Source organism: Eulemur rufifrons, chromosome 20, assembly GCF_041146395.1.
Source record: "Eulemur rufifrons isolate Redbay chromosome 20, OSU_ERuf_1, whole genome shotgun sequence".
In the NCBI taxonomy this organism is placed as follows: Eukaryota; Metazoa; Chordata; class Mammalia; order Primates; family Lemuridae; genus Eulemur; species Eulemur rufifrons.
In genome coordinates this window covers 42,411,594-42,437,347 of record NC_091002.1, presented here as the reverse complement: position 1 = coordinate 42,437,347, position 25,754 = coordinate 42,411,594, and the positions used below count along the sequence as shown (strand labels likewise).

The 25,754-nt window shown below is 48.5% G+C and overlaps 2 protein-coding genes across 4 annotated transcripts in view; one reads left to right on the top strand and one right to left on the bottom strand.

Annotated features, from left to right (window-relative positions):
* Positions 1–1,445, top strand: part of RIPOR3 (RIPOR family member 3) — a 71,373-nt gene extending 69,928 nt beyond the window's left edge. For both annotated transcript variants that reach the window (XM_069496121.1, XM_069496119.1), the window contains exons 21-22: positions 96–186; positions 671–1,445. In XM_069496121.1, the coding sequence (XP_069352222.1) occupies positions 96–186; positions 671–771 (192 nt within the window). In that variant the 3' untranslated portion in view covers positions 772–1,445. The remainder of the gene's footprint in view (positions 1–95; positions 187–670) is intronic.
* A 900-nt stretch (positions 1,446–2,345) lies between these two features.
* The window catches only part of PTPN1 (protein tyrosine phosphatase non-receptor type 1), a 67,348-nt gene continuing 43,939 nt past the window's right edge, over positions 2,346–25,754 (bottom strand). The window contains exons 2-10 of one of the 2 annotated variants that reach the window (XM_069496122.1): positions 24,410–24,500; positions 21,386–21,486; positions 18,349–18,447; positions 12,585–12,722; positions 8,852–9,061; positions 8,271–8,432; positions 7,670–7,893; positions 6,158–6,356; positions 2,346–4,900 (exon numbers count right to left, since the gene is read on the bottom strand). In XM_069496122.1, the coding sequence (XP_069352223.1) occupies positions 4,877–4,900; positions 6,158–6,356; positions 7,670–7,893; positions 8,271–8,432; positions 8,852–9,061; positions 12,585–12,722; positions 18,349–18,447; positions 21,386–21,486; positions 24,410–24,500 (1,248 nt within the window). In that variant the 3' untranslated portion in view covers positions 2,346–4,876. The remainder of the gene's footprint in view (positions 4,901–6,157; positions 6,357–7,669; positions 7,894–8,270; positions 8,433–8,851; positions 9,062–12,584; positions 12,723–18,348; positions 18,448–21,385; positions 21,487–24,409; positions 24,501–25,754) is intronic. The other variant, XM_069496123.1, reaches the window with a different exon arrangement.

The window sequence follows — 25,754 nt, the reverse complement described above, 5'->3', positions numbered from 1 at the left end:
TAGGGCTGCCCTGCAGGGCTGAGAAAAGTAGATTCTACCTGCTATTGAAAGCGTCCCGTGGGCTAATGGACCCTTTTGCTCCTAACCTCAAACAGGGCATTGAGAGCATCGATCAGATCGCCAGCCTGTGCCAGTCTGACCTGGAGGACGTGCGAGCAGCGGCTCGGGAAACCACACTGTCGTTCGGTAAGCTAGAGCGACAGACGTCGTGTGCAGCGGGGTTCCCAGGGCCCTTAGAACAGGTGTGCGAGGGAGGCCACTCCCAACTCTCACGACAGACAAAGCAGCGCCTGGGACTGGCGCCGTCAGCAACCCACGTGCAGAATCAGCCTCCACATGTAACTGCACTCTGGGCCAGGGCCGATTTCCCTCACGGCTGAGGGGGCAGGAAGTGTTCTGTTGTCGTCTTAAACTTCAGTAACTTCTTAACCCTGGGGAACGGAAGTCAGAGGCAATGTTCCAACTCAGCCTCTGGTGCAGAGGTAGGGGCGGGGCCCTCGGGCCACACGAATCACTTGGGCGCTCCCCAGACGTTCCTGGAGTGCCCCTTTAGAGACTCTAGAGACCCCCGAGACCCAGCCGTCAGTGGGCACGGGGGCCACCTTGGCCTGCCAGAACAGGAAACACCGAGGTGGAGACAACCGAGTGACAGGTCGCCTTACTGTTTCAGGTGAAAAAGGACACCAGGCTTTCGAGAGGATGGACAAACTCTGCTCAGAACAAAGAGATGTCTTTTGCCAGGAGGCAGATGTTGAAATCACAATATTTTAAAACGCCTCGGCTGATGAGCTCCAACCTGGCATCTGGTTTTTTGCTGCTGCCTGGCCTGGACGCAGAGCCTGAGCTGTGGCGGGGGTGCCGTGCGCCCCTGCAGGAGGGCGGGAGGGTCGGGCCTCCCAGGGCACGAGCGGGTGCGGGGCTTTTGTACGGCAGTGGAAAAAGGCCGCACACTGCACTTCCAAGGCTGTCCGGCCTCAAGTGAGTGCTGGACTTTTGGCTTTGAGCATCTGCTTGACCTTCCCCAGGATGCAGCGCTGAGCCCAGCACCCGCCTGCCACGCTACAAAGGGGCCAAGGCCAGGCGAGTTGAGGCCCTGAATAAAAGGCTCCAGGATGGATATGTGGCACTGGAGGCCTCCCTGCACGTCAGCTGGCTCAGCACTGCTGGTCAGTAAGTACTGGGACTGAGGAGGCCGCCAGGCCGGGCCTGCTAATGACAGACAGCGGTGGCTCCAGCCATCTCAGCAGCAGCAGCCATCACCTCGGCGAGCTGGGGAAGGCGGGAAGGCTCAAAGCCAGGGTTGCCACAACCCACACTCTTAACCTGAGCTGCAGCCTGCGCGCCGGTGGAGCGCAGGGACCGCAGCTGGCTGAGCGGGGCCTTGTACGCCAGCCGCAGAGCCCCGAGCATCACGGCAGTAAAACCGTTCCCTCGGGCCAAGCACATCAAAATTGCGAACCAAGTCGCCTTCGGGCCTATTAAATAAATCGCTCCAGAAGTCATAAGCTGGTTTGAAGGAAGATTTCACTGAAGAACATGTTGCTTTAGAGAAAGAAAATTATTTGCCTATTTAAGTCTATTAAAACAAACCATGGGCCTGAGATGTCTGTGTTAATAATGCCAGAGATAACCCGGAGTTGGAATGTTGCTATCAAAAGTGGCATTGGAGAACTTTGTAACTTAAACATTCTCACTTAAACATCCTGTATATATTTTGTGCTTTTCCGGTTTAACTTAGTATTTATTTGCCTTGTTCATAAGTTTAATTTTCCGAAATTTCAATTAAACTATTTTAACTGGTGTTTTCACTTTACCTAAAACTGTAGATAGTGGTTGTTTCCCCCAACAGCCTGCTGGGGCCAGTCACCGCTGCCGTCCTGTGGTGCTCTTGCCACCTGAGCTGTGTGAGATGCTTAAGTAGGGTGGCCCTGGGCGTGTGCTCCCTGGTGCCGCCCTGGGATTTTCCGCATGCTCGCTCGCGAAGGCTCCCAGCACTCCCTCTCCTGTACGGGCGCCCTGCAGCCTGGCCCTTGGGAGAGGAATCGGATGGCGCAGAAGGCCAAAACCGTAAGTTTGGTTAATTGTTTCACATGGGCGTTCTCCCTCTTCTTGGTGAAACACTGAAGTGGGCCAGTGGGAGCAGCACTGCCCTCCGAGTCCCCAGGCCCCTGCGGCTACTCTGGAGCCACCTGACTAAAACCTGTCCTTGTCACTTGTCTCCCAGTCCCCTGGGCCCAGCTGGGAGGCTGGCTTTGAAATGGTTATGAAACCTTGAAGCGTATATAGGAATTCTTTGTACTATTTTTGCAACATTTTCCAAGTATGAAATGACTTCAAAACAAAAAGTCAAAAAATCACTTTGGGGCAATTTACATTGTTTAATTTTGTACACAAGAGACTATGCTAATTTGTTAATATCATTTCTAAGTCAATTCTACATCAAATATGACTTTACAGACATATTGAGATGTGGCAACCATTGTGTCTCTTACAGGCAATTGGCTAAGGGACACGGTTTTGAGGTTAGAACAGTTCTTCAAACAACTTCAAGTTTGTTAATCCGAGGGCCCTACACATGCGAAGGGTGGGTTTTCTGGAAGGTTTTTTGGAAGCTGAGGCCTGAGTGTTAAACAAGCTCCCTAGCAAGGGCGAGCTCTCCCAGACTCCAGGAAGCCTCGTAAGTCGTAAGTGTGGAAAACTCTAACCCCACTGGATCCACAGCATCTGTTTCCCATCAGCAGGGATGGAAGCCAACAGCAGGGACGCCCATCCTGGCTTGGGGTCATTAAGCAAAGACATGGGAAGCACCCCAAAGCCATGTTCTTTAGAAAAAAAAATTTTATTGTTGCAACTAAACTGCAAACCCATCACTTGTATGGCAAATTGGAAAACTGTACAGTCTGACAGTTCTGTGAGGTCACAGAAGACCCTGAGACACGCCCCCCACCCACCCAATCATGCATCCATGTATACACACACCTGAAAAGGTATTATACCAAAACACCTCACTTTTTTGTTTTTATTTTTGTAAAAATGGTTTATTCCATGGCCATTGTAAAAAATAATGACCCGATGAGTAAATATTGGCTTAAGGCATATAGCAGAGCAGCTCGCTACCTCTCTAACAGACGTGTAACAAGGTGGAGAGCCATCGTTCTCCAAGTAGGCGGTTAAACCAGTACATCCATTTTGAAATGCTACTATATATACACACCCGAACTACTACGTACATATACAGGACTTAAAAAAAAAAAAAAAAAAAAGCCCAACTCAAAAATGCTACAGCCTGGCACCTAAGCCTTATCCACACCTCACCAAGGCTCCGTGGGGCGATGCTGCAAATGTTCCCACCACAGAATTTCTCTGCACTGGCTTCTCCCACGTGAAAGGCAAAATGTGAAAATGCTGGCAAGAGAGTAGCTCAGGAGCTACAGCTGCCTTTTGTTCTTGTTAAAAAAAGCCACTTAACGTGGAGGGCTTAAGTTCCCCTCGAAGGAAGAGTCGTGAGCACCATCAGTCCCCACAGGGTTCAAGGTAGGGGCAGACGCACCTCTCTCAGCAAGGCGAACTTGGACGGAGACGGCAGCAGGCTGACTCTAAGGGACCGTCACCCAGGCTGTTTCAAGAAGTGTGGCTTCCAACAGCTGCCTTGCTTCCAAATCACGGTCTGCTCAAGGAGAGTGTGAACGTGGAATAGTGGAGGCTGATCCCAAAGGAGGGGGGGTCCCTGCTTGTCTAAACGTCCAGAGCGTGAGGTGTGAATATGGCTTCCGAAACCCTTGGAATGTCTGAGTTGCAGTGAGACCCAGCTGTACCAGGACAGGCCAGGTCTCACCAGGAAGTCACCAGAATGTCATGCCAGGAATTAGGCAAATATCTGTTACTGGGAAACATCACTCTATTGCTGAATGGCGATTACTTCAGCAACAGCCTTGGGAACCACAGCCGTGTAATGATCAGATCATGCAAAGGCAGGTTGGACTTGGACATGGGCACATTAGTAAGCAGAAACCGAAGTTTCTCATTTCAAGCACATGGTATTTCATCAGGACACAAGAAGACCTTACATGCATTCTAATACACACGGGGAAAGCGGTGATTGAGAACAAGGTTCTAGGAGGAGGATAATGGGGACAAAGTAATCTCACATCATGTATCTTATTAAATAGCCAAGTGTTCATTATATATTATACCATTGTCTATCTTCTCACGTTACCCACAATACCACTAAATAACGACTGCTTACAACCGTCCTCTTTCCCAGTACTGGTCTGACGCAGCAGGCTCGTGGCAAAGTCTTACGTTCCCAGTACTACCTGAGGATTTATTATTGTACTTTTTGATAAAGCCCTTGATGCAAGGCTGACATCAAAAAATTTTAATACATTATTGGTTTAAGAAAATGCTAGTGCACTATGGACACCTTTGGGGAAAAAAACTTAAAAATAAATATGGAGTGGAGAGGCTTACTACACGCAGACTCCACGGAGGCCCGTGGGGGGGGGGTGTCAGTGCGCCGCCCCCTGGGACGTGCTGGGATGCACCAAGAGGGAGCACTTGGATGGGGTGAGCCCCGAGACTGGCGTGGGCCACCTTTCCTCTGCCACCAGCACAGTACTTGCCTTTGCTCTCCTCCAAAAATGGCTTGTGGATTTGGAACTCAAAGGAAGGAAGGGGAAGGGTCGGGGGGGAAGTAAAAGGATGAGGGGGAGACACACAGCCGGGGAGGGGGGTCTTAGTGCAGAACCAACGTCTGTCCGGGGCCCAGCTCCGCGCTGTCCGGCGGCCCTTACCTGCCGCAGCCTGCCTGCTAGTCGGGCGCGGGCTCTGCGGGCGGAGGCGGACAGTGGGTGGAGGTGGAGTGAGGAGGGTCAGGCTATGTGTTGCTGTTGAACAGGAACTGGAATGAAACCAAACATTTCAGATGAGCCCAGAGCTGCACCCGCAGAGCTGCCGACTCATGTACGACCCTGGCCACACCCCCCGGTGACTTCAACCTCTGAGGGAGCCACCAGCGAAGCAGCCAAAGGGGTTTGGGTTTTTTTTTTTTTTTTAAACAATCCCCCCCCCTCCCCAAAAATCACTAGGGAAAAAATTGTTTACATTTTGCAAAACCATCTCATGTACTCAAAGATGGTCACCTGGAAAGAGGTAAAATATCTAAAACGATGAAAAAGGTCTTGTAAGGAGATTTCCATGACCAGAGTTCTGAGGCTAATCCTCTCTCTTCCCCTTACTTTAACAGCAACACACGTCTAACGCGTGGATTTCTACTGGAATGGCACCGCTCTCCAGATGAGGTGGAACCCGCTCCCCTGGGCCAGCAGCGGGCCAGTGCTGGTGGCCACCCTGTGGGGAACTGCGACCCTGAGGCAGGGGCCTCGAGGAAACCCACTTATGGGGATGGGGTGACGAGGGCCGGTACGCGAGCGAGATGGCTGTCACGAGGAGGACTGATGGAGAAATGAACAATGGAAAACCAGCGGGGACGCCCTGAGCAAAAGCAGAAGCCGGGTTTTGTTTTCTCGAGACGGCCTTTTGTTGGTTTTCTTCTCAAAGTGGGAAAGCTCGAAGACACTGTGCAGGCTCAGTGTGCACACTGGGCGCGACAGTGTCCTAACCCTCTTCTCCAAGGGAGTTTACATTCATAAAAGTTTGGAATTCTTTCCCTGGGAAATCAAATATAAATTGTATATCTGATTATATCACCTAAGGGTACAAGAAAGTTTCAGAAGTACCTGGGTTTGTTTTGTTCCAGAAATAACAAAAAGCTGCTTTTTATAAAGGTTAAAAACAACAATGTGTTGTAATTCTATTTTTTTTTTTCCAAAAACAAATGAACAAAAAAAGAGAGAGAGAGACAGAGAGAGAGAGAGAGACATATTTGGCATTTTCTCTACTTACTCCTGAATAGGTTAAGGCCCTGAGAGTAGACTCTTATTATATTCTTGGGACCACAGGGCTCCTTAAAACCCCAGTGCATCAATCCTTAATTCTCTTGTTAGCCCTTCCACAGTTCCAGACTTTAAAAACCTTTGATCTGTTTCTTCTGAGACTGGCTCAGATGTTCCACAGAACCGAATCCTAACACCGGGCTAGCAGCCAGTGCTTTTTGCACACGCGCATCTCGCCAGCGCGGCTGTCAGTGAAAACATACCCTGTAGCAGAGGTATGCGCCGGCCGTGAGGACTGTGGCCATGCACATGTTGACCAGGAAGGGCTTCCAGTGAGTCAGAGTGTGGTCCTCCTCCTCCTCCTTGGGTGGCGATGGCTCCCCCTTGGCGGGGAAGGCGGCCTGGACACCTCGCAGACTCCCCCCCACGACCCGACTTCTAACTTCAGTGTCTTGACTCGTGCTGAGGAATCAGAGGGGCAGAGATGGGTTACTTACTTTGGGGAAGATGGGTGGCAAGGACCCTATTGTTATGGGACAGAATCTATGATAAAACGAGCCACATGTAGACAGAGCAAGGTGATGTTAACCCATGCCAGCTAGTCAGCCCCCCCTGCCTGGAAGGATGACTAGGCCAAGCCAAATCAGCCTAAAGTCCATTTGTCACCCACCTACCCCCAGGTACTTTAGGCAGCACCCACACCCAGGGTAGGGTCCACAAGGTGGCTGGCTAACTGATCGTGAGGGTCAATTCAGCTGGAGGACCCATGGTGTATGCACTGTTGTGTAACTTGCCTTCTCACGTACTGCAACTCCAATGTCTGGCCGCATCGGTACACCCAGATCTTATTCTTTAAGAGCTACAGGATATCCCAACACAGGGAAGAAGCATCATTTATCTAATCCCTGGATATATCATTGGCTCATCTCTAATTTGTTGCTATTATAAACAATGCTACAATAAATGCAACTACATATACATATCTTTACACACTTGTTTGAGAACTGCTGCAGGTTAAAGTTCTGGATGTACACTGGTGGGTCAAAGTGTGCCCACATCTTAAAACTTCCCTCCAAAAAGGAGGTACCAAGGGCACTGCCACCAGCAGTCTCAGGCTTGGGCTAACTCCTACTCATTCTGTAAGCTTCCATGCAGTGCCACCGCCTGCAGGCAGCCTTCCTTGACCACCTCAGCATGTACCCGTACCATGTCACTGTCCACGGGCTCCCAGCACCATATACTGGGGGTCTGCCTCTTTCCCAACAACACGGGCTAGAACAGGCCAGGGACACGTCCTAGTTATTGCAGTATTCCACCTCCATCAATAGGTGCTCAACGTTCATCAAATTGCAAGGAAGTAAGATGGCAATTACTTTAGGCAAGACTACATAAAAAGGTTAAGTTCCCCAAAGGACCACTGTGGGGACTGAAGGTACATGGTAAACCCGGACATCAAATTCCAGGACCAGCAAGAGGCCTCGGGGAAGGCAACACCCGACTAAGCTGCAGCAAGCCCCCCATTCCAACGAGCACCACCAGGGGGAGCTAGAACCCTACCAAAGCCACTGGCTTCCCAGGGCCGCACTGTGCCCAAAACCGAGCCTCCTACAGCCCGGACAGGAGCAAGTGCAGCGCAGGAGCCCCTCTTTCCAAGCACGGGGAAGCTCTGCTGGCCAAGGGGAGGCTGTGTCCACAGTATTTCAATACCAGCATGTGTTTCTAGAACAGAAGGTCATTTCTCCCCGCCCCCACGAGATGGGACCCTCTCACATTACCTCTCCGTGCTGTAGGGGACACTTAAGGGGCTTCTGGTTTTTTCCTCCTTGATGGAGTAGTCTTTATCCTCCTCAGTCTCATCCTTCACCCACTGGTGGTTTGGGAAGAATTCCTTGCATTTCCCATTGTGTGGCTCCAGGACGCGTTTGGGTGGCCGTGGAGGTGGGGGGATGTGCTCAGGTGGGGGCTCCAGGTCCTCATGGGAGAGCTCCTTCCACTGATCCTTGAAAGGGCAGCAAGAGGAAGTCCCATTAGCATTCGCTCTTGGCTGATTTGTCAGGAAATCCACTCTCCGTTTAGTAAGCAGAGGTGAAGGCTTGGCAAGGGGCTCCCGGCTTCCCGGGGCTCCAGCCACATCCTTGGAAGATGAAATTTTTTTGAAAATATTCTATTCTCACTATCAATATTCTCTATGTGAGCATTTCAAAGGCAGAAATTGGAACATGGTGAGCACTTCGACAACTTTCTAGCTATTTTAAACATGAAGGGTACCTATTTCCTGACATCTGACAGTGTTTGAACTCTTACAACTGACAGCCACCTTCAAAGACAAAAACTTAAAACCAGCACACTTGGATTTAAAGCAAAAGCGATGCTGACCTGCACGGAAGAATCTCCCATGATGAACTTGGCGCCTTCGATCACAGCTAGGTAGGAGAAGCGCAGCTGGTCCGCTGTCTGGATCAGCCCCATCCGGAACTTCCTCATTTCCAACAGCACTTTCTTGATATCAACGGAAGAAGGGTCTTTCCTTTTGTCCATCTGAAAGCCAAGAAGACACAATTCACCCGGGTCCAACTTTCAAGCGCAACGTGACTTTTCATGTTTCTGAAGAGGAGTGCTCCAGTTTCTACTTAGGAAAAACCACAACAGGGAGGCAGAGGAATTCTAGAAAATGTGAGAAACTGCATGAAATGGCAACCATTTTGAACACAGGGTTAAAAGAGTTAAGAATTAGACAGAAGAGGATTCTTTGGCTCTGCCTGGATTCCACGTTGAAATTAGGAGCATCCCTGCAAACAAAGCTATTTAGGACAAAGCTACTTTCACAGGAGAGAAGCTGTTACAAAGTGAAGGTCAAAGCTGAGGAAATACACTTGCCAAAGGAGCTGCGGCCAGGCCAAGGCAGGAGTTCAAAAGCATTCCCAGCTCTTCCCTGGCACCTGCAAGGACCTCCTTACCAGCAAGAGGCAGGTGTCGGCCAGACAGAAGGTCCCTGACCTGCCGATGCCGGCGCTGCAGTGCACCACGATGGGGCCGTGCTCCGGGCCGAGCGAGCCTGACTCTCGGACTTTGAACAGAAAGTTCAGGAACGAGGCTGGTGACTCAGGGACTCCAAAGTCAGGCCATGTGGTATAATGGAAATGTAAGATCTCTCGAGTTTCTTGAGTCTGAAAGAGAAAAATACTCAAGATGATTCTAAGAGAATCATCTGTACGTATGTCACTAATTCCAAGTACACACAGAGTGACTTTCTACTCACCTAACTCTAAGAGGAATGTTCATCCTCAGATTTTCTCCCAGGGTCCCTGCACCCAGTCAACAAACACCAAGCACTGGGTCCAGGCCTGTGCTCAACATGGAGCCTGCAGGGTGCTCCTGCTTAGAGTTCACTGGCCCTCAGGATGGAACTGTCCCCTCACCTCTTTTCTCCAATGTCCCTATCACTTCCACAGGCTACCCGGTTACAAATGGCTCCCCTCTGCCTCACAAGTCACAACGACACTGTGTTGCCACCCACGAGAATCCTGTCACAGACCCTCGCAAGGCTTCCCATGAAAGAGTGAAAGTGCCCGCATGCGCAGGGCACCTGCTCTGGGCAACTCGGGGCTTTTCAAGACTATTTGGAAGTTTCAGAGGATTGTCATTTTAGAGAAAAATCAATGAACCAACTCAGTCTCCAAAGACTGCAACGTGTGGCTCAACACCCAGCTGGAGAGACGGTCGTGAGGCGGCTGTGACGGGAGGAGCAGCAGCTGCCCTGTGAGCCGAGCGCGTGCGCCGGCACCGAGTTCTCCCACCAACCCTGCAGGCAGGTGCTCCCATTCTTGCCACGTTCCCGATGAGCAGGCTGAGGCTCACCGCTGGAGAGCCATGTTCAGGGCCTGCTGCAGATACTTCTGAAGGAGGACCTCAGCCCTTGTCCCCAAATGTATCTTCCCCTGGACTGGTCTGCCCCCAAGGAGAGAAGGAGGAATGACCTTGGGTGCTGTTTCCAGCTCTGCTGCTTCCCCAAGCCTTCCCGTGGCCATGATCAAAGGGGGTTCTCAGTGGGGGGAGAGTGCTCAAGACTTTTACTAACCTAAGAGCATGTGGAAACGGGGACTCAGGTCAGAAAGGCCCTGGGAGGGAAAAAGCCCCAGGACCGCAAGTCTCCTAGGTGGATGCAGCAAGAAGGCTGCAAACAAAAACCACGCCAGCCTTGAGGGTCTCCCCGCTCCAAGGTACCAGGACTGTCCCCAGACCACCTGGAGAGCAGCTGATGATGAAATGCTTCAAGCCAGAGACCTGCTTACAAACAATGTCTTCCTTCATTTGGCAAATGTCCACAACATGCCAACCAGGTGACACACCATGCCAGGCATGTAAGGGCAAAGATACCACCTTGCCCTCACAGCCTAGTTACTGGGACCTCCCCGACTCTACTGTAACGAAAACACATAACACACAATACAATGTAACCTCAGCCACTAACTACACTTGATATTTCTGCAGTGCCAGGAGGTCTGCACCTTAGGATGATTTACAGAATCACACTAAGCAATTCCATTCTTTCCTCCCTAGAAAATGATCTCCATTTAATGGCATTAAAGAGAAAGAAATATCTCTTCTATTTCAGGGGGAAAGACAAGCACTTAAAAAATATTTTTAAAAATGAGTAAGAAAAAGTCACTCCAGGCCGGGTGCGGTGGCTCACGCCTGTAATCCTAGCACTCTGGGAGGCCGAGGTGGGCGGATCGTTTGAGCTCAGGAGTTCGAGACCAGCCTGAGCAAGAGCGAGACCCCACCTCTACTAAAAATAGAAAGAAATTATATGGACAGCTAAAAATATATATAGAAAAAATTAGCCGGGCATGGTGGCGCATGCCTGTAGTCCCAGCTACTTGGGAGGCTGAGACAGGAGGATGGCTTGAGCTCAGGAGTTTGAGGTTGCTGTGAGCTAGGCTGATGCCACGGCACTCACTCTAGCCTGGGCAACAGAGTGAGACTCTGTCTCAAAAAAAAAAAAAAAAAGAAAAAGTCACTCCAAAAGCACTTTTTCTTTCGATCTTTAAAAAGGTGTGGGTTCCCTCCTGTTGACACCCTCCCTCACACCTGCCCACCCTCTTTGCAAGGAATTCATTCTAGGCCTGTGCTTGAACAGACCCCCATGGCTGAGAAAAGACTTTTTAAAAACAAAGTCTGTTGGAGCAAACAGATCCTAACATCAAAACCTATGAGGTGTATTCGCTCTACCAAGCAAAAAGCATTTTAAAGGTCTTGTGCTCTAAATTCAGTCTCCCTCAAGCAGGAGTTTACCAGAAGTCACTCTTAATCTCAGGCTTGCAAGTGCTAAAAAGCATTTTTTAAAAAGTCTACCACATAATCCTCCAGGCACATTCCAACGGCGCAGCCAGCGATATTCCTGAGAAGCCTCCATCGGGCGCCTCCATCCACACGGCTGCGGCAGGGCCAGTGGCTCCAGCGCCAGGGCGGGCAGAAGGCACTCGCAGCAGCTGTACCACTGCATTCCTCAGAAACCGGCAGCTTGAACCCCTCCTCTACTTCCCGGTAACCTACACTAAGTTCTAGATCTTACTTTTAACTCTGAACTGAGTAATACGAGCCACGATGACTAGAAAGCAGGGCATGAAAAGTGAAGACGTGGATTAACCCAGCAGCAGAGCCCCACCCTTCCACACGGCCCAGGAGCCCCACTCCAAGTGGTCTCCCATCACCCTGCCTTCCCCTAGACAAGCCCATGTGATGCCCCCACAGTACCAACCACCCCTTTCTGACCAAGTGCTCTGAGCCCGGTACTGGTCCAACCCTTCCCATGTGGGACCTCCCGGAACCCTTACAAACCTGAGCCTGACAGAAGAGGAAACAGACACCATGAGAGGTGGTGTCCCCTGCTCAAGCCTGACAGTCTGACGAGCTGGGGCCAGGATTCAACCTCAGACAGCTCAGTTCCAGAGGCCAGTGGCTGACCACCGTGTTTATGAGCGTCCCCAGGCACGGCCTGGAGCTCCCTTCACTGTTCTTAGCACCAGTGTGGACCCTGCTGAATCGTGGCTCCAGGTGAATTATTCCCAACCCCCAGGGGCAGGTGGTGCTGCTCAGCACAGTGCCTTACCATGTCCCCCAAGGCCATCTTTCAGCACCAGCAGCTGAGGTAGTAAGTTCTTCCCACAACAAATAAACCCAAGACCTCACCTAGAAAGCCCCCACTGGCTAGGACACTGGAGTCAGCCTGGGGCCCTTCTCCCCTCGCTACAGATGAGGGGACTGGGCAGCGCAGAGGCACCAGCATGCCCCGCGGGCGCTGAACTTGCAGGCTGCCACTCATCCCTCTGCAGTTGCACAGGCAGGAATCGATCATTTTTAGGTAAGAAACTTCCTGTTCCCTAAGAACCAGTGTTAACTAGCATTAAAGTTTAGAGAGAGCGCTCTGTGGAGAAGGCGACACCTACAGCCTCTGCCCTCCCGGTCACTTGGCGGGTACATCTGTAAGCCCTGCTCACCACAGTGCCTAAACTACATCTTTGTTTTTTTTTTTTCCCTCGCTCTTTTTTTTTTAGGGGAGGGCAGGGGAGTGAGCCTAAACCCCATCTTGCTCAAGATGTGGGAACACTGGTGTTAGGGAATATCATGCAAGGAAGGATACATCTCAACCAGTGACCGCCGAAGCACCCAAGAGCACGCCGCACTTACCGTAAGGTTTTCCAATTCTAACTGCCGCACTGTGTAATATGACTTGATGTCTTCAGAGATCAATGTTAATTTCAAATTTGTGTCTTCAAAGATCATTTCTCTTTCTTCTTTTTGTGGCCAGTACTGTGCACATTTTAACTAGGGGAGGAAATAACATTGAATTATTGTGAGCAACTGACTTTTCCTATGGCAGGAAGCGTGGAGTACATTCCATGAGCTTCATGATAACCCAAAGACCTGGGGTTTTCTGAACATGGAAGTCGTGGTTAGTGCAGCTGCTGGCCTCTCGGGGAGATGGGGGGCGGGGGTTGTGAAGATCCTGTCCAGGACTGGGTGTGCAGACAGGGCTTAGACTTTCAAATCCAGCAGCCCCTGGTTATCCGAAGCAATGAGGTACTGTGGGGATCTGACCCTTTGTCACCATCTATGGAGCCAGGTTGCACAAACAGCTTCGCCTTTCACAGACTCCTTTATGTAGCCATTTCAGACATTACCAAGGACCCGAGCAGGCTGCTGGCACCAAGTGCAGGTGCCTTGCCCTGCAAAGAAGACCGGAAGAGACTGCAGGGGAAGCCCTTTGGAAAGGCCAAAGGGCTAAAATCAAATGCACACTAACTTTCGGAGAAGGCATGCAGAGGGCTCCTCGGGGTTTGGAATCACCCTTTCATTCGGGTTTGGTTCAGTTCAGAAAAATATTTTTGATGCTCTACTTTGATAATCTCAGAAACTATTCGATGTTCTTGATTTAAAGGTAGCTCATTACGGTTTTCTTTCAAACAAGTGAAGTCATAAAGGTTTGGTTTTATTTGGAGTCTAAGAAAAAAAAACTGGACTCAGATTTAGTGGCATACTTTGCTTGAACTAAGTCTCTCAACCAGTTATTCAAACCTTTCGGCTTGTGGATGAATGTTCTGGACAAAAATGGCAGGTTGACAGGGGCTGTCGGGTCTATGAGCCAAAAGGACTGACCATGTGCCTAGAAGAGGAAACCTCAGAGACCTTACAATTCCATCAAACCAAGTGTCAGTGTGTCAACAGCTCTTTGGTAAAGGACACTTACAGTTCACGTGCACTGACTCAGTCAATACCTCCTCTGGGGTAAAGGATGATGTGGGCGAAGGAAGCCACTTCAGGGCCAGCCCTCTGTCATCAGGAGAGACTGTTACGCCCAGTAGTGACAAGGTGGACTGTGGGAAGGGCTGAGGGAAACACTATGGATGTGCCCTAGGAATTCGGAGGAGGGAAACGCTTCAGGCTGGCCCCGGTTCCAGGAAAGACATCAGAGAAAGCTCTATGCAAGAGGCAGGTTTGGAAGGCAACTAGGATATCCTAGGCTAGGGAGTGACTGCAGAGAGTCGGGCTCAGAAGAGCACCTGGTGAAGGGGCTGGCAGAAACCCAGTCACAGCCCACTCTGGCAGCGGGCCCAGGAACCGTGGCATCGTGTGGGGCAATGAGGAGACAGGAGGCACGTTAGGAAGGTGAAGGCAGAACCACAGATACCTATTGGTCCTGCTGTAATAAAGCTGGAAGCTGCCTCCCAAACAAAACCAAAGCAAAAAGCGAGAGAAATAAATTAAGAAACAGCAGGTTGTGATGCCAGCATAGCACCAAACTTCATGGCTCCAGACCAGAAGCCAACAGAGCTTCCTCAAGAGCCCAGGCATGGCTGTTGAAAGGCTTAGCCCATGTTATCTGCCCACATTGACAATGAGCTGCCAAAGACAAACCCCTCGAATGGGGCCAATTTGTCAGCACCGAAGTAATTCTGCCACTCAGGACACAAAGGCATTAATTATATAGCAAGACCCTTGCTCAACCAGCATTGGTGGGGGGCGGGGGGGGCAGCCAAGAGCAAGACCTCAGAAGAACATGACAGGATGTGTTTATTCCCATGCGTCCACTTGTTAGAGCTCGTGATGCCTCAAGACTCCGGAAACAAAGAGACTGAGCTGGTAGGTTCCAGCCCACCTGTGCTGCAGTGGGCACTCAACACAGCGAGCAGAGAGAGCAGGAAGCAGAGATCAGACACGCAGAAGGGGCCCTCGCTACAGAGGAAGAGGCCAGCGTTCCTCGTCTCATGAGCAGGGTAGAGGAGTCTCTTAAATCTCACTTCCACACAGCAAGCTTTCACTTTCAAAATCAAATATAAAGCCTAACAAATCTCTATAATCTAGATAAAGACCAAGACTTTGGAACTCTACAACTAAGGAATTCTGTCATATAGCTAAGTGTCGATCGCCCAATATTTATTTTTAAGAACATTTATGCATTTGTAACATGCTATGTTCTGCTGTCATTTCCTGCAGAAATTTTTGTTTTAAACATACAAAATAAAAAAATTAGACACAAGAACCCTATTTCCAGTTATCCTCTTATACTGATATACATGGACCTTGAAAAGGAGATTGATTTGTATTAGAGAGCAAAGTTCAAACTGAGTCCTATCTTGGGCTGGCACAGACAAGAATGCACTGGTGCCAATATACTGGCGTGTCTTGCAGCTGCCATTTCCACTGTGAAAGCAGATCTTAGCGACAGTCCTTGAGGCCTTCCCAAACTAACTGCTACGTGGTCTTAGGACACACCTATCAAAGTCACCCGTAGTGACCGTGTGATGGAGGATTTGGTTTTCCCAAAGAACGATCAACACAGAGAACTAAGGGAGCAGAGTGTGAGAGATGAATGCATCCTAAGGTACTCGTGATACAAAACGCAGTGTCTTGTGCACAAAAGCACCTGAGAGCAGACAGGTGGTTTAGCAGCGCTTTCAAGAGAGATGCAGGTGGTGTTCTGCCAACGGCAAATTAAACCTGCCGTGCTTCCCTCCCAAGTCTACACAACCGCCCCAACCCTCATACACACGCACACTCTACACCAACATGTCTAAAGTCAGTTTTTAAATTGAACCAATGAGAACGGTGGCCATTTGGATGACCCCAGTCTAACACACACAATCATCCTCTGTATAACTGGCTTTTAGGAAGCATGGGGTCGCAAAAGGTAACAGGCAGGTTTGCCAAAAATAAGAGGGAGCATCCTACACTATTTGTTGAAGAAAGGAAACCAAAAAACAAATATGTATTGAACAAAAACTCCCCACAAGCTGGTTTTACCATGGGCTGTGTGGCTAGCTTATAATTAGATCAGCTGAGCAAATAAGACACTGTGACTTCTCATGATTTTTCCCAGCCAGCCCTCTGGGAGTGATAATGTTGATGTGGAACTTTAAGAATCTCAAACCATACGCTGCTTTTCATGCCAATCTGCATGCCCAGATAACCCTGAGCAGACGAGTAGTACTTAAAGAAGCAAACAGGGAGTACTGTCACATTACCAAAGTAAACTATAATAAAACCAACCAGCCATGTTTTTTGATGGTCAACACGGTAATCCAACGGGAAAGGTTGTTGCTGTGGATCTACGATCCATTTGTGGTCAGCTTTGGGTGGGAGACGACTAAGAGTAGGGCCTGGGTGACTACAGTGCTGTTCACAGCCCTTGCTGTAATGTGACAACACTTGCTAAAGCGAACCACATGCTAACTAAGAGCAAAGAGGTTTTACCAGAACTTTTAACAAGAAAGAAAGAAAGAAAGAAGGAAAAAAGCAAATGCTACCTGGTAATTTTTGAATAAATGTCTTGATTTAAAATTTCTAGCCCTCAGTATCAAATTGACCAGTGCATCCCAACCGGGGGCAGTGTTGCCTGCCAGGGGACATTGGATAAAATCTGGAGTCCAGACATGGAGACCTGTCTGACTGCTTCATCTGGAGTAGGGGAGCTACTGGCCTCAGAGATGCTGCTGAGCCTCTATAAAAAGAAAAAAGCAACATCCCCCACCCCGACTCTCCAGCGGCCATCCGGCCCAAATGTCAGCAGCGCCAAGGTCAGAGCCTGCACCTGTGCTGAGCTGTGCTGAGCCCGTCCACAGGCTGCCGCGTGTCTGTTTCCCTTGCGGAGAGTGTGTGTTGTGGGAAATGAATGTTTTGTTTCTTTATTCAAAATTGCTGACAAGAGTGGTGAAAGGTGGTGATTTGCTTCAAATTTGTAACTTCACATTTTACTAATCAAACCACTGAAGCAGAAAGGAAAAAAATAAAAACCACTTTCACTGAAAAAGTTATTTTCTAAGATAAGATGCATAATTTCAGCAACTGAACATTCCTTATCTGTTATTGTTGAGCAAATAAATATATACTTGCATTTAAAAAAAAGTGGGCAGAGGCAAAAAAAAATAAAATAAAATAAAAATCCCCAAACCCAATGATTTTAAACATGAGCTGTCCATAGAGGAATATTTTATGTAAGTAACTAATACTGCTTCTTTTTGTGTGTGGGGAGGGAAAAAACTTTGTGGTTAATGCTTTAAGTTTTCACTGCTGAAGTTTCCTTTGATGTGTTACTTCTTTACACTTGTATTTTTTATGCTCTAGGGCCATGACTGTGCTTTCTTTGGAGGGGTGGCTTCTCGGGAGCCCTCATGTTCTTCTGGCAGCCATGTCTGTGACCCGAGGCGGCCAGGACAGCTGTGAGAGTGGTGCCCCAGCTGCGCCCAGACCTGGCAAGGTCCGGGGACACCCAGTTCTCTGTTCCTGGGCCACACATTCCTATCAATGTCCATAATCCTCAGCTCATCTCCTCGGGTCATGAGCCCCGAGGCTGGGGAGCCCCAGAAGTGGGGGCAGGGCTGGGGAGGAGCGAGGGCAGGGGAGGGGAGGAGAGGAGAGCCTGCACACGTACAGTCCGATGCAGGAGGGAGGCTGCTAAGAAGGAGGCAATCCCGACAGAGCAAGGAGGGCGTGGGATAGTGCAGGCCGGAGGCTGAGCTGAGGGCAGACACTGAGACTGCCTGGGAGTGGGATGAGCGTGGGCATTGCAATTCCTCAGCCCAGAGCACGTGGTAAGCAACTAAAAAGAGAAAGTTTCTCCTGGCTGGAGTGTGCAGTGAGGAGACTCCCAGGTCCAGGGAACTAGACCAGATATGCAGGGTGCTGTGAGCCACGTTGGATACTGTCCTACGAGGCGAGGAGAGCCACAGAAGGGTTTCCAGCTAGGAAGAGCTGTGGTCAGACGTGAGGGACAAAAATCATTCTGGAAGCATGGTGCAGAATGGACTGAGGGGAGCACACTGAGAGGTGGGGTGGCTAAAGGCACAGAGGCGTGAGGGGTGGTGGCCTGCCCAAAACGTACACTTTGTGTCCACATACTATCCTGAGGGACATTTTAAGAGTAGCAAAGAATGTGGAATGCCACAAATCCCGAAGCAGGTGCACAAGCAGACCACGTCCACTCTGAGGAGATGGGACCAGGTGTCTTATGGAGGCATTTCTCATCCAGAGTCCAGCTGCTCCCACAGCTCAGCACGGATGGCTCAAGGAGGCACACTTTTACCAGCCAAAAATCCAGAAATGATGAAGATACACCAAAAACTTGCTTTTTTCAAAGTAAAACTAGGTTTACCCAACTCCATAATGCAACAGCAGCAGCACAGGAACCACAGGTGAGAGGAAAACACCTACGTCACATTCTGCAGAGACGACCAATGGGCGTGGGAAGGAGTCAAGGGCAATTTTACCCCCCCTTTATTCACTTAATTGACTTGTTTACAACACATGTTTATATAGCACTTCCTTTTTTAAAATAAAAATGATACTAAGGGCAATATAAAAGCAATAAAAAAAATAAAGAAATTCAGACAAAATGGTAACTTTATGGACTGGTAAACACACGGTGACATAAATGGCACATGAATCCACGACTTACCGACCCCTTCTCCATCACTCTGTTGAGCATGACCACACCCCTGCTTTTCTGTTCCCACACCATCTCCCAAAAGTGTCCACACGTATTAGGCAAAGGGCCCTGCAAACACAATGACACAACGTGTGACATCTGAAACATAAACACTGCAGCGTGAGCTCACCTTTGGTGGTTAGTGGATGATGGGGCCCTTGGTCCTCACCAGCTGAGGCGGAGTGGTGGCCAAGGCTGTGACAGAGACCCGCCTCTTCCTGCCCAGCAGTCAGTAACTGCTGTTCTACTTTCCACCACGCAGTGAAGGGTCATTTCCGCATCTCAGTTCAGGGCTGACCAAGCCAGGACAGAAATCGTTGATGCTGCTTTCTGGCTCGGGCTGGCCGGCAGAGGGGCCCCACCGAAACCCAGCCCTCAGGGCAGGAGCACTATAGGACAAAACTCGTGGGTGCGGGCAAGAAGCAGGGTGGGGACAGGACCAATCTTAACGATTCCCTCAGTTTGGGCCCCAGCTCCAATCACTTGTCATCTTGTGATCTTAGGCAAGTCACTTCACCTCTCCCTGTCTCAGTTCCCCATCTATCTCACTTGACTAACAACAGTACCTATTCATAGACTTGTGAAAATTAACTATATTCATATACATAAAGGGCTTAGCACAGTCCCTGAAACACACTGAGCACCTAATAAAATGCCAGCTACTGTTCTTACTGTTAGTAAGGACGAGCCTGACCACAGACGGCCTTCATCCGTGGACCAAGGAACTTAAGAGATGTGGACACACAAATGGTCATTCAGGTGGCCCAAGCGTCACTGTCACTGGGGCACAGTGGGGTGTTTGCTGAGCAGCTGGCCCCTGTCTCACTCCAGCCCACCCGGCAATGGGCACAGGGTATAGATGTCTGCAAGTTTGTCCCAACTGTTAGTACTGCCTGGAAGGGACACCACCCATCACCTCCACGTCAGAGCCTGTTATTTCCGAGGGCCAGCACCACTTCTCATCTGTTTTCACCCAGGTTGTCCTTATTCTTTAAATCGTTGCCCTTTAAGTCTTGTCACATTTTGTATGACCACACTATCCCTCAGTGCCCTCTCATTCTTCCCAGAACTCATCTCGAACTTACTGCCTGAACCAGACACGTCAGCACCGTGTTGCAGGGACTCAGCAGCACGTGGGTGGCCCTTTCCCCACAGCCAACAGCACAACAGCTCCTGACAGGCAGAAATCTCATAGCACCTGGCTGGCCAACTGAGCCTTCCGTCCCCCACCCCGGGCATGAGGACCCTCTCAGCTACTCACCCAGGGCCCTCCCTACCCGCCAACACCACCCTGGTTTAGGATGTGTTGGAAGGGTGACAATCACATACAACCTTCGAGGGCACAGCTCACACCTAGCTGATACGTCGTGGGGGAGGTAGAGAAGGGGCCCCTTGGACATTATTCTCTAGTCTTCTATACTTCTGACTTTTAAAATATGAGAACAGAGACTGGTATTATTTGCAAAATGAACACCGAAAATAAAAAATGGGAAGGGTTTTGGGGCCTGGGAAATGTTTTAGTTATAGTGTCTAGGGGTGCTCCGTTGGGGTCAGACTGATTTGCAAATCCCAGGGCAACAGGAGACAGCGTAAGCAGCTTACCAACATCCCTGGTACCACTTTACAAACAGACAGAACTTCCCATGTCCCAGGGAACTACTAGGGCATGGGGTGGGCAGGACAGTGGTATGAGTTTCCACAGTGATTCCTAATGCTCCATTTGACATTATACACCCTCTAACGGTGTACGATGGCTGAAGAGCTTCCTGACCCCATGCCTAAGTTGAATGGCTAAAATCAGGAAGTAGGAAATTGGACTTTTCCAAAAAGAGAAGTCCTCAAGGAGCCACTTTTGCCTCAACCTCCTCTCATCAGCTTGTCGCCCCTAGGCACCTACCACCCCCCACCAGCCCACCCTACACACCCTAGAGGTGTTGGCAAGACAGGGGGTGGCGCTCAGGGCCTGGTAAAGGCCTCCCTGCATTCACACAGCAAGAAATTCCTCGATGGCCCCACGAGACTACACACAGCTTGGGTGACGTTCCACACACTGACTGGGGGGCAACTGGGCTGATTTTGGTCATGGACAAGGAGGAAGTGGGACAACAGGACCAAAAAGCCCTGAAGAAGGGCCGTTGCTGGATATGCCCTAACCCAGCTCCCTGCCCAAAGCTGCCCTTCTCCACAATGTTTCTGCCTTCCCCAGAATTTTAATTTTCAAATATTAAGAATTATGATGTTCGAAAATCACCCTGTAGCCTAAAACCATATATAAGGCTGATAAGCTGATATGGAATGGGAAAACAAAAATTATAATGAAAAATAGAACAAGAAACTTAGACTGTTTAGACTAACTTACAGATAACAGGTTAAGAATTAAGAAAATTAATTAAAAAGAAACTACTTTATCCCCTTTTGCAGATACCTACGGTCTTTTAGTCACATACCATTAAGTGTTTTACAAGAGGCTCAACTATTAAACCACTCTCATGATTTTTTTCCATAAAGATGCCAAAAGCCAATAGGAATTTTAAATGAATTTTCATGCTTGTTCACATGATCTAATGATGCTTTTTTCTGGGCCAAAGAATGAGGACCTGCTGGGTTGTTCTGAATGGCTATCTGGACAAAGATTCCTGGTCTACTGCCAACTCTCTTAGATTTGCCATCAGAAGCATGTGATGCTCTGGGGCAAATACTTCCGGAGTCAACACAGGTACAAGTCCTCCGCCAGCCATAGCTCTGCTGCCTTGAGTCAACAGACTACAGGCAATTCTGATACGTTAATGCTGCTTTCTATAAACTCTCATTCCCAGCAATGTCATATCGTGCTTCCCCAAAAAGATTAGTGTTAGAAACAAAATGAACCTCTGAAGGAAGATTTTTCCCCTCACTTGTTGCTTTTGGTTTGTTTAAAACCAGACCTTCTAAGGTATGTGGCAGATTTTATTTGAGGTGTAGATAACAGGACTCTAAAACTCTTAAGTTGACATTAAAATCTGCTTACCTGGGTAAGAATGTAACTCCTTTGGGCTTCTTCCATTTTTATCAAACTAGCATTGATGTAGTCATTGTCTTCTTGATGTAGTTTAATCCGACTATGGTCAACTGAAAGGCAAACCAGAACTCAGAGGCTAACTCTGAAAGCGCAAAGCGTCTACATATAGGCAGTGCACTCCGCTGAAAAGCAAAGAAGGTGAGTTGACGGCAGTAAGGCCATTCACAGTGGCTGAGGCCTTGCTGTTTTACTCAAGATTAGTCATCAATATGGAATGACTGGTGTTTTCAGAAAGGTTTTTCTAAAGTGTTTGAAACTTCACACTACACAGCAACGGTGATAAACTACACTAAAACATACACATGTCCTACTCGGGAAATCTGTTTTTAGGTCCTATCTTCCTATGATGCTTAAAACTCTCCCCTAAACCTGACGGGCTGGCTGTGGCTGGAGAGGGGCATCAAAGGATCTGTTCTCTGATGCTTAACATAAACTTTTATAGGGTAAAAAAATATAGTGGCTTCAATCTTTAAAAGGGAACAAAATGCAACAAAAATTCCTCCCAGTCCCCCCAGCTGTAGTTGGTACAATGAGCTTTAATAGGTGCAATTTATGATTGCACCTCAACCTACGCTATGTCCAGTGGTACACAGCAGCATCAAAAGTCATACCTTGAATTCCTTCATAAAAAAAAGTTTTCTTTTTTTTTTTTAAAGTTCAAGTATAATGAACTTAAATGATCCTAAAATTTTCAAATTCAGAACATATCTTAATCAAATCAAAGACATTTAAATAAAATTTACCTGGAAAAATCTCCAAATCCAAATCTGAAACTATATTAAATGCATCTTTTAGATTAGTTTTTAGAAATGACCTCATTTGGAAATTCTGCCCCAGGTTACTAAAAATACGCAGTCACTTTTTTTCTCTCATCATTACTTTGTCAGAAAAGTAGTGGTTCCCTGAGGGCCACTTTCCCTATCCTGTTAGTGTAGCTATTAATAATAAGAGCAGGTGGGTACTTTTATTTCTGGCATGGCACAAGGGATGATGAACTCCAAGCTTAATACAAATTGACACATTTAGGTAAAACTGTGGCTAGCAATAGTGGGTTATGTGAGTGGGTTCAAATAGTACTGGTTGACCTTGGGCAAATAACTCATCCTCTGAGCCTTGCTGTTTTTGCTTGCTGAATGGTAGGTGACAAGAGGGTCACAGTTAGAGTCAACGGGTAATGTGTGTACAAGGCCTAACTCAGCACCCGGGACGAGGCAAGTGCCCAGTAACTGTTGCTGCTGTTGTCGTCACCACCAGCACTGTGAGCCGGGCAGTAGGTCACCTGCTACCTTGAATCGTTCTCCCCATTTCCCCTACAACCTAAATAATTACTTTTTCTATTGGAGGGTAGGAGTAGGGGAGAAAGATGAGCAATGAGACTGGAGGTGAAAAAGTTTGGGAATTGTTTCCCTGGAAGAACATGTTAATTACTGTTTTTTCCTTGTAAAACTGGTTCATAAAACCAATAGAAGAGAAATGATAAAAAGCATAGCAAAGGAATATTATAGACATTCCCAAATTCAGAGCAAGTATATAGCAAGAGCTAGAGACCCAGGGTATCCTGGTACTGTGTGAAAGAGGTGGACAGTGACTGTTCCATTGTACTCAGATCAGCTGTCTGGAGGTTTCTGGCCAGGACTTCACAGCAGAATCACGGACGTTTTTTATTTTTGTTTTTAAATAAATACCTATGAGGTGCCTCAGCCTAGACATGCTAAATCAAGAGTATCAGATGTTGGGGTGCAATCATGTCACCTGATAACCTAGAATTGCACTTCAGATGTTCCTGGCAACAGCCTTCTTTACCACAGCCAACATTTGTTGAATACTTACTATGTCTGAGCAAGACACTGGGCTAAATGGCTTATGTTGTTTCATTTCATCTTCACACACTCCTATGAGATAGGTGTGACTCCTGTTTTAGTGAAGATCAAAGAGGAGAACAATTTGCCCAAAGCCACAGGGCTCTAAGTGGCAGAGCTGAGATCCAAACCCAGGCAGAGTACCAAGGTGGCAGGCCAAGAGGCACATGATCTGTACCAATTCTAGGTCCATTTTTATGACCCTTCCAGGAATCTAGGTGCCACACAGTCAGGGCAGGATGCACTGCTAACCCTCCTGGCAGAGAGCACTGCCAGCTGCCACTCACAGGACATGCAGGAAGTGCCCGTTGGGGGACTGACTACTGAATCTTCGCACCCCTGGCAGAGCACACTGCCACGGAGACGTCAGCAGCCACAAGCCCGCTCCAACTGACAATGTCTAAAGACTCTGGAGGGGAGTCAAAAAGGCTTCTGTGGCCTAGAGAAGATGGCAAAGTTCAGATCCTGTACTCAGCTTTGGTTTTTCTTACTTTACACAAATTCGAACATGTTTAGTCACTGACATCTAAGATATCAGCAGATTGAAAGCCAACCCCTCAGAAGGCAGAGGAGGCTGCCAGAGGCCAGCAGGCACGCTGATAACCAGAAGCAAGAGCTAACAGCAGGAAAGAGGGAGAAAAACAACAAAGGTAGGGGGTGCTTGGAGGGACTCCAAGCAGAGCTGACTTGCACATTTGTTGGAGGGGACGAACAGCCTCCACCCCGAATGCCTGTGCAGGGCATCATCACAGCTCAACACAATGCTTGGGGTCTATTAATACTGTTGCTGAGTCATGCAGAAAAAGTTATATTATGTCTGCTATACTCTGCTTCAGCTGGCAGGAAAATGATGCATCACAAAAATAGTCAAAGCTAAAAAAATGTACTTTGAACTTCGCTGAATTTTCCAGAAACTGAAACCTTACCCCTTCTACAATGGCAGAGAAATGAACCATTACTATAAGTCTCTAATGCCTTTATTATAGGAAACAATCAAGTCATAAACCTCTGCTGCTACTGGTTTATCACCAAACCCCAGGGCGAAAGGCGTCTTGACTGAAAGGCCTTGCAGCTGAGGAAGAGTGAGACTTGTACTGGCCACGTGGATACTTACAAGGACTGACGTCTCTGTACCTGTTTCGGTTTTTGTTCTTAGGAAGCTTGGCCACTCTACATGGGAAGTCACTGGCTTCATGTCGGATATCCTACAAAAAAAGATAAAGAGTTTTCTTTTGAGATCTTTGGCTTCAGGAATTCATCCAGACATTTAACTGAACATCAGGCATTGAGGAAGACCTGGTCCAGAAACAGACATCAAAGAGAGCCAGGCAGTATGGGCCAGGCAAGGTGGTAATTCAGAGGTATGTACAAGGTCACGGGAGGAAAAATGAAGAGGACTGAGCACAGGCCCAGGGTGAGAAGCAGTGACAGAGGCTGGAAGCTGGAAGATGAGGAGGAGAGCAGAGACAGAAGGGAGGATATTTTACTCGAGAACATCCTTTGTGGCAAAGGCCAGAGGGCCGGAGAGCCATCTTCTGCCCAGAACAGTGAGTGGGTGTTGGGAGACATGGCAGATGGCTGGAGGACCCAGGTTGGGGGCCAGATCTTGAAAAGCCTTGAGTGCCAGGCCCGGCAGTTTCAACTGCAATCTTCTGCAAAGCTATAGTTGTTAAAAATGGATAAAATGCACTTTTATGCCACCAAACTGCTTTCCTAGGAGGTACTGAACAAATCCTATCACTCCTGAATTAAGAGAAGACCCACATCAGGCCTCCTGCTAGATTAATCACACGTCTAATTTTGCTCTCTCCTAAAACACGACTATAAACACATTAAACAATCTTTTATTTGTAATTTGTTTTATTAAAAAAATACACACAACAATGTGAATGTATTTATTGCCACTAAAATGTATACCTAAAAATGGCTAAAATGGTAAATTTTATGTTTTGTGTATTTTATCACAATTAAAAAAGACAAACCCCCAAGGGGAGAACAGGAAAGCAGACAACAGCAACAGAATTCTGGAAGCTGAAAAGCAGACTGATTCGTAGTTGGCAGGTCTGAGAAAGTGTGATTACAGGCCAGCAGTGGGAAAGCCAAGAACCACCCCAGATTTCCACCCCACATTCCTCCAAAGGCTCAGGAAGTGCTGCCACTCTGGAAGGAGGGGCAGGATTCCCTGCAGCAGGCGGGTGGGGCTGAGAAAAGCTGGATCACCATCCCAGCCCCCAAGCTCCTTCCATGCACTTGACACTTCTGCAGAAATCTGAAGATCTACTTTCTGGGAAATATAAACCAGAAGTCTCCGGAATGGAGCTAGACTGGCACAGTGGAAGATGTGAGTGCTCTACCAAAAACAAGGGGATAAGTGGCCATATACGAGCCAAATACCAGGAGCCCTCTTTCTCCATTAGATACCCACACAACTGGCAGCTAGACCCTTCCCCTCCAGAGAG